The 16,286-nt window shown below is 44.4% G+C and overlaps 1 protein-coding gene across 1 annotated transcript; it reads left to right on the plus strand.

The window, feature by feature from the left end:
- Positions 1 to 825: 825 nt before the first annotated feature.
- On the plus strand, positions 826 to 15,207 carry slc22a15 (solute carrier family 22 member 15). Its single transcript, XM_034552367.1, has 13 exons — positions 826 to 988; positions 2,527 to 2,676; positions 2,791 to 2,923; positions 4,029 to 4,193; positions 4,509 to 4,638; positions 5,257 to 5,317; positions 5,473 to 5,639; positions 6,320 to 6,460; positions 6,786 to 6,871; positions 7,183 to 7,291; positions 7,396 to 7,468; positions 11,000 to 11,158; positions 13,383 to 15,207. The coding sequence occupies exons 1-13, from the start codon at positions 905 to 907 to the stop codon at positions 13,425 to 13,427; spliced, it is 1,503 nt and encodes a 500-aa protein (XP_034408258.1). The 5' UTR covers positions 826 to 904; the 3' UTR covers positions 13,428 to 15,207.
- The last annotated feature ends 1,079 nt before the right edge of the window (positions 15,208 to 16,286 follow it).

The following is a 16,286-nucleotide window of genomic DNA, read 5'->3' on the forward strand; positions in this document are numbered from 1 at the left end:
TCTTGCCAAAACAATGATGTTGGTTGAGCATGGTAATATTATCATATGTTGTCATTTTAAATACCATTAGGTTGATGCTTATGTGGGCTTGGCTGTATGCAGCAAAATACATATGAGATATGTAGATGATCAACTCTGTAACTGACCTTCAGTATCCATTTAACTTCAGCTACATTCAAGCATGGAATTCGTACTATGAAGACAATCCTACATGAACTAAACAATACTATATATATATTATATGTGTGTGTGTGTGTGTGTATATATATATATATATATATATATATATATATATATATATATATATATATATATATATATATATATATATATATATATATATATATATATATATATATATATATATATATATATATATATATATATATATATATGTGTGTATATATAATATAATGTGTGTATTAATAAGTGAAGATTGATTTAATTTACATTGGGTAAACTCATAATATTATAAAGTGAACAAAAAAATGCTGAATTAATGTCGAAGCATTTTATGTACACCATTAATCAAACAATGGTCGAACATCTTTCAAGGCATTTTCTTCTGTAATGTTTTCTGAAAACATATTTTAGGCTTTTTTAAAAAAAATGTTAACCTTTTTTAGTTTAGTGCTTTCATGTGTGTGTGAAGATGTGATGTATTTTGTAATTTATTTTAGTTAGCGCGTTACACATCGTAATTTGAATCGTTTCAACACCAAAAAAAAAAAGAAGTGCCTTTTCAAAATAAAAGCTTGCCTCTGCGACACAGACTTGTATTTGCCGTTATTTCGCACGAGGAACTAAAGCGAAGCCGGAAGTGAGCGCGGTTCACTCTCGCCTCCTTCCTCTCTGGCTAGTGAGGTTAAACCAGAGAGCAGCCGCCTTGGCCGCCGTACCGGGGATGGATTTGGAAGAAGCTCTTCAAGTTGTCGGGGAGTTTGGACCCTACCAGAAGCGGGCGGTGGCTGTCCTCGTTCTGACCCAGGTGGATCCACGTTTTATTTATACATGACCAAAAAAAATAACCGCGGTAGCTGCGTCTGTCGGGTCAGCAGCGCGACGTGGCTTTCTCCCACTAACGTTGCTCTCGGCGGTTTGACATTATAACGTTGGAGCTGTCACCACTGGTGTAATGGACTCTACGGGTTAAAAACAACAACTTCACACCAGTCTTCCTTTAAAAAAAAAAAAAAAAAGATATTAGCGTTTTCTTCGTTTGTCACCCGCAGCTGCTCGGGAGCAACTACCAAGCTAAATGCCCCCTGTTTGCTCTTTTGATGTCGGCGAACATCACAACGGTCGTTTGAGCACGCGCACTATTGTAAAACGAAGGTTTTTATTTGTTGTTTTCCACGTGTACTTGTTAAAAATTGCTCCTGCGTTCGACGCGCACTGCCAAATGTCACAATTGTTTACGTTTGTGCTATTGCAAATAAACAGCTAGTAGCTACGTCACACACGTGCCGCATTTATGCGAAACTAACCCACGTATTCCAAACATTTTTTTTTTTTTTAAAGTTAATTAAATGTCACCCATATAAAATGTTGTGTCGGAGCTCGCGTCACGGTTTAAGTTGACCCTCCTTCTTGCTAACGCTAGCTCGTTAGCTTGCCCACCAAACTAAAATCTTACAGGCGACACTGAGCACACTGTTCAGCCTGCTATTGATTTTAAAATGAATGATGCCACGAAGCCTTTTTTTTTTTTGATCAGGCAGCTTCAAGGAGCTGCAAACTCATACGAGACTGCTGCATAGTTCACTTTTTATTTTGTATGTCCTAGTAGGTGAAGGGTCCTTTACTTAAATAATAGTAGCAATACTACATAATTAAATACTTCTAGTAGAAAGTCCTGCATTCAAAACATTACCTGAGTAAAAGTATGTAAGTCAATTATTATCAGCAAAATATACTTAAAATCCTAATTTTACTGTAAAATGTTCCTTATTTATTCAAATATGATATTCCTTTAACTACTATGATACAATTAACTGCTGCTTTAATGTGTATGCGGTACATATTCAGGCTGTGCTAAGAGTGTAATTTATATACTGTGGAGTTGTTGGTGCTTCATTTTCTTTAAGATCATGAAATGTTTTTGGCGTTTTAACCGAAGCTCTTAAAAAGTCAAACTTTAAACAAGGCTTTGAGACAGATGCATTTCAAACAGTTTATCTAGCTTAAGATGTGAGATCATTCTCTCAACACATTAGGCAACACTTCATCCTTCAGTTTATCACAAATGCTCAACGTCAACACACTTGAAAATGCGTGGAGTAAAAAGTACAATATGTGGTAGACATTTAACGGCAAATGTGTACTTAAGGACGACATGTGAGGGATGTTACACTTCATCGCCTGAATGTATATTGTTAAACTTCGTTTTGGGGCTAAAAAAATGTTTCACCTCCAGCTGATGAGACTTACGTTTTTTTAGACCGCTCTCACAGTTGCTGCAGTGGTGCCGTTAATGTCGCCTCTTCGTCTCCCAGGTTGTTACCGTGGTGATCTGTGTGTTTTCAGGTGTACATGGCATGTCAGTCCATGCTGATCGTTCTGGTTGGAACCACGCCGGAGTACCACATCGAGCAGCAGGTCGGAGTCCCAGCCAGCCAGCTGGAGCTGCACCAACACGTCACCTTTACGGAGGACATTGACTCCATAGTAACGGAGGTGAGGGAGCTAAAGTCCATATGCATGCATCACCACTTTTAACCCAGCCGGTGACACTGACTCAGCATGTGTGCTTTCCCCCCCCCCCCCCCCCCCCCGCTCTGTGTTCCCCAGTGGTTTCTCATCAAGCAGCAGGCCTATAAGGTCAGTTTAGCCGGATCACTGTTTTTCGCCGGGCTTCTGGTCGGGAACGTCGTGTTTGGGCCGCTGTCCGACCGGATCGGCAGGAAACCAGTTTACCTGACGGGTGAGGACGACCTCAGACCACCAGACAGATTTGGTCTCAGAGTGTGCTTCTCCTGGCAATGTTTGTCCAGTTGTCAATAAACATTTGGAGTTCGATCGAGAATTTTAAAAGAAGTAGGTAGAAGAGGTCGAGTCCTATTTTAAGTTTTAACAGATTTTTTTAAAATTGGAAGTTTCAGAAATAAGAATTCAGAAATATTTGCCTCCAGGGAAAAACTGGGAAAAAAGGCACTTTTCAATTTCACAGCTGTTAAAAACAAATCAATAATTGCTTCTCTTTCATAATAAACAACCTTATTAAGGGTATTGGATATTGAATACAGTATTTTTGTCATTATAATAATTACATTTCTCTGTCACGGTGAGCTACAAAATCATCATACATTTTTTTTAAAATTTAGGACAAAAAAGTTACTGGTTTCAGACCCGTACTCTGTTCCAGAAGATACCCGTATGTGAGTTAGTGGGAGAAAGACGGTTGGATCGGTGCATCCCTAATTATGGCAATACACATTTGCGATGGAGAACTGGTTGGGACACATTTTTTCACTACACAATGGCTGCTGGGCAGGGAATGTTGGTATACACTGGGATTATCATAACCTGCTGGAAACACACGGAAACCAAACGGTAAATCTTCAGTGACACAAAAAGAGAGATTAAAAGAGGGTTAAATGCTCTGTGGTTTTGTGAGAATTCTCTGTGGTTTTGTCAGCATGATCGTGACATTAGAGAGTCACTCAAACATTTGTTAGTATCCAAAAACTGTTATTACTCCTAACTTTTAAACTTAATATTTGTCAGAGAAATTGCTAGATATTTCACACTAAATTGTGGTGTGTTTTGTGGCGTCACCCCTATTTCTGTCTTATGATTGCATATGTGTTCTTTTTTTTTTTATAACTGTACTTTATTAATAATAACACAAACTCATGGATGCCTTCTTTGTGCCCCTGTGGGCAGTCTGAAGGCCCTTTTTGAATGTTTCAGGTGCGTTCACGCTGCATGCAGACAATAATTAATGCATCCACAAAGATACAAGTCTACCCTGCGCCCTCCTCATTCTCCTCCTCTCCTCCTCTCCTCCTCTCCTCCTCTCCTCCCAGGTCTGTTTTTTGAGGTGATCTTCGGTTATGTGACCGCCTTCGCGCCCAGCTATGAGGTCTTCGCCGTGTCTCGTCTCCTCGTGGGGCTGATGAACGGCGGCATCGGCCTCGTCTGCTTCGTTCTCACTCAGGAGTACGTGGGCAAGTCCTACTGGGCCATGACCGGTACGGAAACGCCAAAACAATCCCATCATGCATCGCTCTACAATGAAGTCTTGATGTTTTTTTTTTTTTACCCGCTGCCAAATTAGTTGATCATTTGCTTTGGATATTTTTCAGGTGAAATACTGAATGTTGTCTCGTTGTTCTTGCTTGACTTCGATAACATTTTAAATTGAATACAGAGCTTGGTGACACAATATCGAAAGGCACTGTAGTGAATTTGATCAACAAAATAAATTGTGTGGGCTTGAACAGATCGTGTGGCTGTTTCAGGGACCAAACCTAAATGACCCCGGGTTTTTATTTCCTCCTTTTTAGGGACTTTGACCAGCATGAGTTTTGCAGTCGGCATAGCAATGTTTGGAGCTCTGGGCTACTTCATCCGGCCGTGGAGGATCTTGGCCACGGTGGCGAACTCGTCTGGTGTCCTGTTCTTCCTGATGTCTGTGTGAGTGCAAACCTCAGAGAGACGAGTCCCCTCCGGCATCCCCCGAAACCATGAGAAGCATTTCCTTTCAGGAGAAGATCGTGTGATGTTTGAGCCCCACCTGTTTCAAGACAATACAGGAATTTCAAGACTGTACCTGAGGTTAAACTAAAGCAGAATACTTTCTATTATTATTATGATATATCATTTTGTTGCATCTTTTAGCCTTTGTCCCCCACAAATTACATAATACTTTTATCACAAATAACTAGAGGTGTGGACTCGAGTCACAAATTTGATGAATAATTGATACCATCCCCACTAACTTTAACTTATTTAAAAACTAATTTCCCGAGTCAACTAACGTTAATGCAGCAAATCAACACTTCATTCACTTGATCACGAAGATCTGTGTTGATTGTTGTTGTTGTTGTCTAATGTTATGCACAACCCGCCATCGGCAATAAACAATTCTGATTCTGATCTAACGTTGCATGTACTGAGCGCCAGTTGGAAGAAATTTGCCAAACAAAAGGAAAAGGAATCATAATTACGTCTGCACTTTTTTTTCAACCGCAATATCCAGATAAAACATATTTGTGCCAATACAATAATCTCCCCTTGCCTCCTTTCCTCCAGAACTCTCCCAGAGTCTCCTCGCTGGCTGTATTCTCAGGGTCAGACGGAGAAAGCTGAAGAGGTAAAATATATTTATACAATCGCAATGTCCGGGTCAGTTAAGTGTGTACCAAGCTGCTGCAGAGAACAACGTATAGCTTACGTTACCAAGCAATGACGATCTATAACTCCTGAATTGAGCGTCATTGTTCATGACGGTTCTTCTCGTCTCCATAGGTTCTTCGCTACATGGCGCTGAGGAACGGCAAAACTGTCAAAAACCTAACGTTGAAACGCATCGGTGCCGCTAAAGGCCGTAACCGCGGCAACAGGGGTGCGGGTGTCCTGCAGCTGGTGCTCCATCCAGTCCTCCGCCTGAGGACGATGGTGCTCATGTATGTCTGGTGAGTGTAAGCGCCACAGAGGAAGAACAACACGTGCACGCTGCTGCAGCCCAAAGCTGTGCAAGCTTGACTTGTGCTGCCGGTTCAAATCCTGCCACAGACACAAATGCTGTTACTTGTAGATAGGAAAATTGTACTTGACACCGAGTGAATTCATTAAACGGGTAGTTTATTCTTGCAAGAAGGAGCACAGTCGAAATCACATACGCAGTATATTAAGTTACAGCTGCTCAAAGGTCAGTCTCTGAGCTTCCCTCATTCAAACACTGACAAACACTTCATGACAGGAGGGGGGGGGGGGGCATGGGTGGAGGTTTGACCCAGCTCCTTGATTGTCTTTCTGTGGGGGCTCCTTCCTGGTAGGCATTCCAGAGATGTTTCTGTGGTCAACCTCTTATCTGCATTTGGAGAGGAATACTTCCTGGTGCACAGTCCTGCTGAAATGGTTATTTTTCCAACAACATGCACCTCTAAAAATATTAAGAAGATTTAGCCTTTCTTAGTCTCAACAGCTATTGGATAACTTGCCATGGCGTTTTGATACAGACATCCATGTTACCCACAGCCGTTTAGTGCTACAGCCGGGTTGGCTGTATCTAGAAAATATTTTTACTTTATCGTCATGCAAACATTTGATGTGTGTGTGTGTGTGTGTGTGTGTGTGCTGCGCTGCGCTGCAGGTACGCGTGCAGTCTGGTGTACTACGGTCTGACTCTGGGGGCCGGTGAGACGTCTGGTAGCCGTTATGTCAACGTAGCCATGTACGGCCTGGTGGAGCTGCCCGCCTACCCGCTCTGCATATACTTCATCAACAAACACTGGTGAGACCAACGCACACACACACTCTTTAGCTCACTGTGTCGCACCTTTTCACACATCGACGTTTGATCTTGCTGCCTGGAGACGTTGATTTCTGAAAAGTATGGTTGAACAGGAGGCGTGGCAATATCAGAAAAGTTTGTATTAGCAAATTAATGCCTGCTTCGTTTAACCGGCATTAGACTTCATGTTCGTTCATTATTTACTTTCTGAAGTTCTACTACTTAAACTACCAATTTTACATGTAGATATTTTCATTAGCCGTGTTCAGTTTGACTAATTCCAATGTTTGACTTAACATTTTGAGGTGCATAATAATAATTTCAGGGCCGGGAGGAGGAAAAGCATGGCCAGTTTCCTGTGTCTGGCTGGATCCGCTTGCTTCTGCTCCTTGTTCATGCCCGAAAACACAGGTGAGACCGAGGAATACACTTCTGAACGCAACGGATCTTCATTGTGTGAGGAAACAAACCCGACAGGTCCTGAATATTGAAGCAGACTTTAAAGGTTTTGAAGGAATGCTCTCATCTTGAGTGACATTAGATTAAAGGTGTTGAATACTAGATTGGAAGGATGTCGATTGCCTCCCAATCGGTGGCCAGCAGCTGCAGGTTTTAGTTATTTCGATGACCACCTGGAAGATGGCGTCCACTCGTCCATTAGTACAACCACGATGGTCATTAGCTCACTTGTGAAATGTCGACTGGTTCCTTTGTGTTCGCAGGGACCTTGCTGAGCGTTACGTCGTTTGCACTTCTGGGAAAGCTGATGGTCAGTGCAGCGTTCAACATCGCCTACGTCTACACCTCTGAGCTCTACCCGACGGTCATCAGGTGAACTAACGATACAGTCGGAGTGCACGTTGAACTGTTCACCGACGTCACGCCGCCTGAATGTGACCCGGGGTGCTTTTTGTGTGTGTGTTTTATTTTTTTAGAAATGCCGGTTTGGGAGTTTGTTCCATGTCGTGCAGAGTTGGAGGAATCCTTGCACCGTTTGTTCCTTCCATGGTAAGGGCAGCTTCATGCAGTTGTACTTCCTTATTCTAGTGAAATGCACAATATGTCAATTGTTTAATCAAAACAATAACTAAATACAGAGTTGGCTGTCATTGTGCAGGTCTCCTCCAAAACAAAAACAATATGTAGTTAGAAACGACCAAGATCTAAAATGTGGAAGTACATAATATTACATTCCCTTTGTCACAAATGTTGCACATGGGGCAAAATATTGGCTTAGATTTAAACACATATAGTGACACCTGGTGGCAGTTTAGGGGATTCAACAAGGCGCAGCAACTAAACCACAGAGAATCTGATTTGTTGGATTTAAACTAATCATTTCATTGTGTGATTGTCGTCCAACAAAGATTTCAGACTTTGTATTTATCAACATTTTGATTGGGAATCTCTCAGATCCTCTTAATTGATAGTATTGTAAAATTGATTGCAATTAATAGCCCAGAATTTCATTTGCTACAATCACTGAACACAGTGATTGACCCTTATGAACTAAAGGAATATAAATAATCAAGTAATGGAGACATATTTAGAATTCATAACCACTTCACAACTTTTCTTTCATCGCTCTTCTTTACCGTGAACTCAATGATTTAATTGTGCGTATATGAATCGCCACCTTAACGTGGTGGAGGAGTTTGAGTGGCTCAGTGATCCTGGGAGCTATGTTGTCCGGGGCGTCAGCCCCTGGTAGGGTCTCCCAAGGCAAACAGGTCTCGGGGGAGAGCCCAGACTAAGAGCGGTTCAACAAACCCTGATGATAAGCAGCCCACGGATTGTAGCCACCTTGCCCGGACAAGGGAAACCGGGGCACCCTCCCGGAGCCAGACCCAGGAGGGGAGCTCGTCGGCGAGCGTCTGGTGGCCGGGCTTTCGCCCATGGGGCCCGGTCGGGCTCAGCCCGAAAGAACAACATGGAGCAGCTGTCACCCTGTGGACCCACCACCCGCAGGGAGAATTATCGGGGTCGGGTGCTATGTAGACCGGGCGGCGGGCCAGGCGGGAGACCTGGGCGGGCCGATCGCCGGCAGCATAGACTAGCTCTAGGGACGTGGAACGTCACCTCACTAGCGGGGAAAGAGCCGGAGCTGGTGCAGGAGGTGGAGCGGTACCAGCTAGATATAGTTGGGCTCACCTCCACGCACAGCATGGGCTCTGGAACCAAGCTCCTGGAGAAGGGTTGGACTTTGTCCTTTTCTGGAGTTGCCCAGGGTGAGAGGCGCCGGGCGGGAGTGGGGATACTCACGAGCCCCCGGCTGAGCGCCGCTGTGTTGGAGTTTTCCCCGGGGAACGAGAGGGTCGCCTCCCTGCGCCTACGGGTTGCGGGGAGTAAGGCTCTGACTGTTGTTTGTGCTTATGCACCGAACAGCATTTCGGAGGCTAAAACTCGGGCATGGGAGGAGTTCGGGGAGGCCATGGAGAAGGACTTTCGGTTGGCCTCAAGGAAGTTCTGGCAAACCATCCGACGGCTCAGGAAGGGAAAGCAGGGTCTACCCCAGGCTGTTCTCAGCAGGGGGGGGGAACTGCTGACCCGGACTGGGGACATCGTCGGGCGGTGGAAAGAGCACTTTGAGGAACTCCTAAACCCGGCCAACATGTCCCCCGGAGAGGGGGCAGCGCCGGAAGACTTTGGGGTGGATTCACCCATATCCCTGGCAGAGGTCGCTAAGGTAGTCAAAAAGCTCCTTGGTGGCAAGGCGCCAGGGGTGGATGAGATCCGCCCTGAGATGCTGAAAGCGCTGGACATTGTTGGGCTGTCTTGGTTGACACGCCTTTTCAGTGTCGCATGGGGGTCGGGAACAGTGCCCATGGACTGGCAGACCGGGGTGGTGGTTCCCATCTTCAAGAAGGGGGACCGGAGAGTGTGCTCGAACTATCGTGGTATCACACTGCTCAGCCTCCCGGGAAAAGCTTATGCCAGGGTGCTGGAGAGGAGGCTCCGACCGCTTGTCGAACCTCAGATTCAGGACGAACAGTGCGGATTCCGTCCCGGTCGTGGAACAGTGGACCAGCTCTTTACCCTCGCAAGATTACTGGAGGGGTCCTGGGAGTTTGCCCAACCAGTTTACATGTGCTTTGTAGACCTGGAGAAGGCTTTCGACCGGGTCCCTCGGGGGTTTTTGTGGGGGGTGCTGCGGGAGTATGGGGTGCCGGACCCGTTGGCACGGGCCATCCGGTCTCTGTACGCCTGCAGTAGGAGCTGTGTTCGTCTCCTCGGTAGTAAGTCAGACACGTTCCCGGTGGGTGTTGGCCTCCGCCAGGGCTGCCCTTTATCACCGGTCCTGTTCGTGACCTTCATGGACAGGATATCTAGGCGCAGCCAGGGGGCGGAGAGGATCCGGTTTGGGAGTCTCGGGATCGCCTCTCTGCTGTTTGCGGATGATGTGGTCCTGTTTGCCTCCTCGGACCGTGACCTCCAGCATTCACTGGGGCGTTTTGCAGCCGAGTGCGAAGCGGCAGGGATGAGAGTTAGCACCTCCAAATCTGAGGCCATGGTGCTCTGCCGGAAACCGGCGGATTGCTCCCTCCAGGTGGGGGCAAACTGCCTACCCCAAGCGAAGGAGTTCAAGTATCTCGGGGTCTTGTTCACGAGTGAGGGTAAGGTGGAGCGGGAGATCGATAGGCGGAACGGTGCGGCTGCAACAGTAAAACAGGCGCTGTACCGGTCCGTCTTAGTGAAGAGGGAGCTGAGCCGGAAGGCAAAGCTCTCCATTTACTGGTCGGTCTACGTTCCAACCCTCACCTATGGTCACTAACTCTGGGTCGTGACCGAAAGAACGAGATCTCGGATACAAGCGGCCGAAATGAGCTTCCTCCGTAGGGTGGCCGGGCTCAGCCTTAGAGATAGGGTAAGGAGCTCGGACATCAGGGGGGAGCTCGGAGTCGAGTCGCTGCTCCTTCGTGTCGAAAGGAGTCAGCTGAGGTGGTTCGGGCATCTAGTTAGGATGCCTCCTGGACGCCTCCCATTAGAGGTTTTCCGGGCACGTCCAACTGGTAGGAGGCCCCGGGGAAGACCGAGGACACGCTGGAGGGATTATATCTCCCGGCTGGCCTTGGAACGCCTCGGGATCCCCCAGAATGAGCTGGAAAGTGCTGCGGGTGAGAGGGAAGCCTGGGTCGGCCTGCTGAACCTGCTGCCACCGCGACCCGACCCCGGATAAGCGGGTGATAATGGATGGATGGATGGTATTGAAGCAATATTAATTGATTGAAAAAATGTGTAGCATTTCCATACTTGGGACAATGACGTTTTCTCTCTCTCTCTCTCTCTCTCTCTATCATATTTGTGATTAAATGAAGATGCACTGGAAAGTTAAACCAGATAATCTTTGTATCTTATTGAACTAGATAATTTCCAGGTAGGGTATAATTGAAACTCATAAACATTCATTTGTTATTTTAATACATTTTTAGTGGATTTACCAAAGACATCTGGTCTCCTAGGTTTTTGTACAGAACATTCATATCAACTCTTTCCTCAGAAGACGCAGACCGACTTTATTTTTCTGTGTGTGTGTTGCAGCGGGCTCTCCACACCTCGATGCCTTTCACTGTGTTCTGTCTGAGCGGTCTGTCTGCAGGCTGCCTGGGCCTCCTGCTGCCTGAAACCCTCAACGGACCTGCAGCAGAAACTCTGGAGGAGCTCAGCAGCTCCTCCAACAGCCGAGTGCTGGAGAGCAAGGTGAGAGAGATAATTATTTCTGTCATATTATTATTATCCATATGAATTGTGTATATATATATATATTTATGTCTCATGCTTTGGCAATATTGTTGTTGCACCTTATGTCCTGTCATGCCACAGCCTGAGGGACAGTGAGTGACCAACACACACACACACACACACACACACCTTTTATTGTGTCCCAAGAAACACAACTGTACTTTCTTTCAATGTAATTATTTCTGTCATATTATTATTATCAATATGAATTGTATATTTTATGTGTTGCTATGTCTGGTGCTTTGGCAATATTGTTGTTGCAACATTCATGCCAATAAAGCCTATTGAATTGAAAAAAATTGAATTTGAGAGAGAGACGTCTATAACATAACTAGAGAGAGAGACGTCTATAACATAACTAGAGAGAGAGACTTCTATAACATAACTAGAGAGAGACAGAGAGAGAGAGAGAGACGTCTATAACATAACTAGAGAGAGAGAGACGTCTATAACATAACAAGAGAGAGAGACTTCTATAACATAACTAGAGAGAGACAGAGAGAGAGAGAGAGACGTCTATAACATAACTAGAGAGAGAGAGACGTCTATAACATAACGAGAGAGAGAGACTTCTATAACATAACTAGAGAGAGAGAGAGAGAGACGTCTATAACATAACTAGAGAGAGAGAGACGTCTATAACATAACGAGAGAGAGAGACTTCTATAACATAACTAGAGAGAGACAGAGAGAGAGAGAGAGAGAGACGTCTATAACATAACTAGAGAGACAGAGAGAGAGAGACGTCTATAACATAACGAGAGAGAGACAGAGAGAGAGAGAGAGACGTCTATAACATAACGAGAGAGAGAGAGAGATGTCTATAACATAATGAGACAGAGAGAGAGACGTCTATAACATAACTAGAGAGAGAGAGAGAGACGTCTATAACATAACTAGAGAGAGAGAGAGAGAGGCGTCTATAACATAACTAGAGAGAGACAGAGAGAGAGAGAGACGTCTATAACATAACTAGAGAGAGACAGAGAGAGAGAGAGAGAGAGAGATGTCTATAACATAACTAGAGAGAGAGAGACGTCTATAACATAACTAGAGAGGGAGAGATACGTCTATAACATAACTAGAGAGAGAGAGACAGAGAGAGAGAGAGAGAGAGACAGAGAGAGAGAGAGAGAGAGAGAGACGTCTATAACATAACGAGAGAGAGACAGAGAGAGAGAGAGAGAGAGACGTCTATAACATAACGAGAGAGAGAGAGAGAGAGAGAGACGTCTATAACATAACGAGAGAGAGAGAGAGAGAGACGTCTATAACATAACTAGAGAGAGAGAGAGAGAGGCGTCTATAACATAACTAGAGAGAGACAGAGAGAGAGAGAGAGAGAGATGTCTATAACATAACTAGAGAGAGAGAGACGTCTATAACATAACTAGAGAGGGACAGATACGTCTATAACATAACTAGAGAGAGAGAGACGTCTATAACATAACGAGAGAGAGACAGAGAGAGAGAGAGAGAGAGATGTCTATAACATAACTAGAGAGAGAGAGACGTCTATAACATAACTAGAGAGGGAGAGATACGTCTATAACATAACTAGAGAGAGAGAGACGTCTATAACATAACGAGAGAGAGACAGAGAGAGAGAGAGAGACGTCTATAACATAACGAGAGAGAGACAGACAGAGAGAGAGAGAGAGAGAGACGTCTATAACATAACGAGAGAGAGACAGACAGAGAGAGAGAGAGAGAGAGACGTCTATAACATAACGAGAGAGAGAGAGAGACGTCTATAACATAACGAGAGAGAGAGAGACGTCTATAACATAACTAGAGAGAGAGAGAGAGACGTCTATAACATAACGAGAGAGAGAGAGAGAGAGACGTCTATAACATAACGAGAGAGAGAGAGAGACACAAAGCCGTCGCTCAGGCTCTGTAAACAAGTTATTTTAATGGTAAGGGAAACCCTGCTGCTTATTCCTGGCATCATGTCCACTAACATGTCCGGGACATTCTTGTGCAAACAAGCACGCGTGTGAACACGTCGGGCGGCGTCGACGTCAGCCAAATCTTCTCGAGGGCACGTCCATCGCACATTAACTTGAAGGCATAAGTGAGCGTTGTGACGGGCCCAATCAACCACTTCCTCTCTGTTTTTTGATTTGCATCACTTTCCCCTCATTCATCATGTCCCATGTTTCTCTCTCTGTTGCCTCAGGCTCTTCCGTACGCTGACGGCAAATTGAAATCGAACCGCAAATGAAGACCGGCGGGTTACTGGAGCAGCAACACAGATTGTCTACGCCTCCTTTCCTTATGAGACTGCTGCCTCAAGATAACGGTGAACTGTCCCTTTTTTTTAATAATTAACTTGAAGGACCAGTCGCCATGTTTACGTCTGTGACCTGTGACGTTTCAAATGGGGTCAGGGAAGTGGCTGCTGACCAACGCTTTTCCTTCAGGAAGAGGGCGTTAATCGGCTGACTAGCACTTCCTCTTGAATGTAAGTTTACGATGGTCCACCCTCTGCCTTTTTAGTTAATTTCATGGATAACCGTCGTGGTCTTTGTGCCTTTTTTTATTTGGAGGTAGACCGCTGAGAGAGAGACGGCTACGTGACTTCCATTCCAGATATGCCAGGAAGTCGATGGAAAATCTAATTTGCTGCTAGCGAAAGTGTGACGCGAGTTATCTGACATGACACACACTATGCACGCTTTACTGCAAGACAAAATACAATTTTATATATATTTTTTTATTTTTAAGGACCACGCTGATTTTCAGGAGGAAATTAGCCTGATGCGGAACCACAAAATCTTTCTCTCGTGTCTCTTGAGCTGCGTCCTGTCGCGTGCTTAAATGGAAGCCAATTTAGTAGTCGAGACCACCTAAACCGAGTCATCGTGCATCTGTATCGAGACCAAACGTGAAGACCAGAACGGAGCATGACCTCCTGCAGACCATCGGCTCTCCTTCCTCGATCTAGAAGAGCCACATTCCCGTATATTGTGACCCACCCACAGTTGGTTGTTTCTTTTATTTTGAACCTTTTTTGCGTCAGTGCTGCTCGACACGTGTGCTGTCACGTTCCTAATTTGTGGATGTCATGCAAGTCGGGGCTCACATTGGTTTCAGATTTTTCTTTTACATTTTTATTCTGTAAATCTGACTCTTAAAGGCACTTTTGTGCTTAAGCGTGCTATATAAATACAATTATTACTCTTGCGTTCACGGGGGGGGGGGAGACTAGGAAAGAAACAAGCGGTGAAACAGTGGTCGTAGTTGAAATCTTGAGACGGACCAAAAGAAGACTCGATGTTTTGGGCTGAAGGTTTATTACAAATAAAACGGGAATAAGCAACCAGCAAAGAATGTCAAATATAACACCAAGCAATCAGCTATTTAATAAATTTAAAGCTTTAATCATCCCCATTTTGAGTCATAATCATGCAGCACTACAGCCTGTGGGTCAGTCAGGAACTAGGGGGGGGGGGGGGGGGGGGGTCAGAGTTTTCTGACTGCATGGATTGTATCGGTCACCAGCTTCTCTTCAGTCATTTCTCCTCCAGCTGTGAGACCTTTAATGTTTATTTCTGTTATCCATAAAACGACTCGGCGCACACATTTATGTAAGAGGAGAGATTACGGTATAGTCGTGTTGGTGGGAGCGACCGGCTGACGCACTCATTTATTATGGTACCAATGTGCGTGAAACTAGACTTTAGACAAACGAAAATCTATTTTTTTGTACGTGCATCCAAACGTGTCATCACCGCCCTCTGTGCCTTTTCTTATGTAGCCTTGAACTCTGAAATGTTTAAAAGAAGAAGAAAAAAAAATACATGTGATGTATTATCGAGATGTAAATAGAGGTATGAGATATTAGTTGTCTGAAATGTTTTATATGCCATCATTTTGTATCGTGTTTCTATACAATCATTCTCTTACAACGTGTGCTATGTAGATATAGCATGCACGCAATGTCTCTGGTTCCTTAAAATGTTCAATCTATTTATGTTCAACACAGTAAACGGTTGAAGAAACTTTGGCGTGACGGGTCTCATTTCGTTCACTCTGGTTTTTGATCTTGAAGGTGCATCGTGTAAGATTTGGCCATACATTTAGTTATCAAAAGAATGTTAAGGCAACAACTGCAGTTCCTCAAAAGGCCACTTGAGGCTGTGAAACGCCACACAACCTGTTCCTTTTTGATAAAATAAGATATTTACAGGATTACAGCAGCAAAGGAGAGATGGCTGGCTGGCTGACGGCTTTATTTATTTGTAAATTTTAAAAAATGTGCACACAAAACGCACAAGCAACTTGTAAAATGTTGTTTTGATTAGAGTACACAACAGCACATTTAAGTACAGCTACAACAATGAATGGGTTGACTAATAATTAATGTGTGAACATCTTGATTGTTTCATTGTCCCAGCGTCACAAATAAAGATTTCCTGCCTATTCTTTCAATCATTCATTTGTTTGAATATTTTTGAGTTTCGTGTGTGTGTGTGCGTGTGCGTGTGGGAGGGAGGGAGGGAGGGAGGGAGGGAGGGAGGGACCGACCGACCGACCGGGGGACCGGACCTACCATCCATTATGAGGAGCGTCCTCTTGAAACTTCCTTATAAATTAAGGGAAAGGTGGCACAATGTTGCTTTACTTAACTGATAAACACTTTTACTTGTAATGGAATATCTTTGGATTGGTGTCCTTTAAATTAATATTTGAATACCCAAAATGTAATAATCTAGATCCATCCTGTAGATTATGCGGTGAAATACACTGTAAATTATCATGTTTTTTTGGGTAGGGCCATCCAATCAATTTTCAGCAAACATCCCAGTATGACTCAATGCAACAACAAAAAAAAGAAAGTAAATCCTAATTTAACTGCCCAAAGGAACTCCTTAAATAAAGTCAATATCAATATTTGTGCAGAACAAAAGACGTTGCAGGTCTACCTCGATCGGTGTGTTAGTTTGTGTGAATCCGAAACCAACCCGGTAAAACGTCATAACATTGTGTAACATAGCGTACAGTCACTGACGCGGCCTGGGCCTTTTCTAGTCGCTAAGGACTAACACACAACCAGGTTTGACCTTGAGGTGACCTTCCC

This window comes from Cyclopterus lumpus, chromosome 15 (genome assembly GCF_009769545.1).
Source record: "Cyclopterus lumpus isolate fCycLum1 chromosome 15, fCycLum1.pri, whole genome shotgun sequence".
Classification (NCBI taxonomy): domain Eukaryota; kingdom Metazoa; phylum Chordata; class Actinopteri; order Perciformes; family Cyclopteridae; genus Cyclopterus; species Cyclopterus lumpus.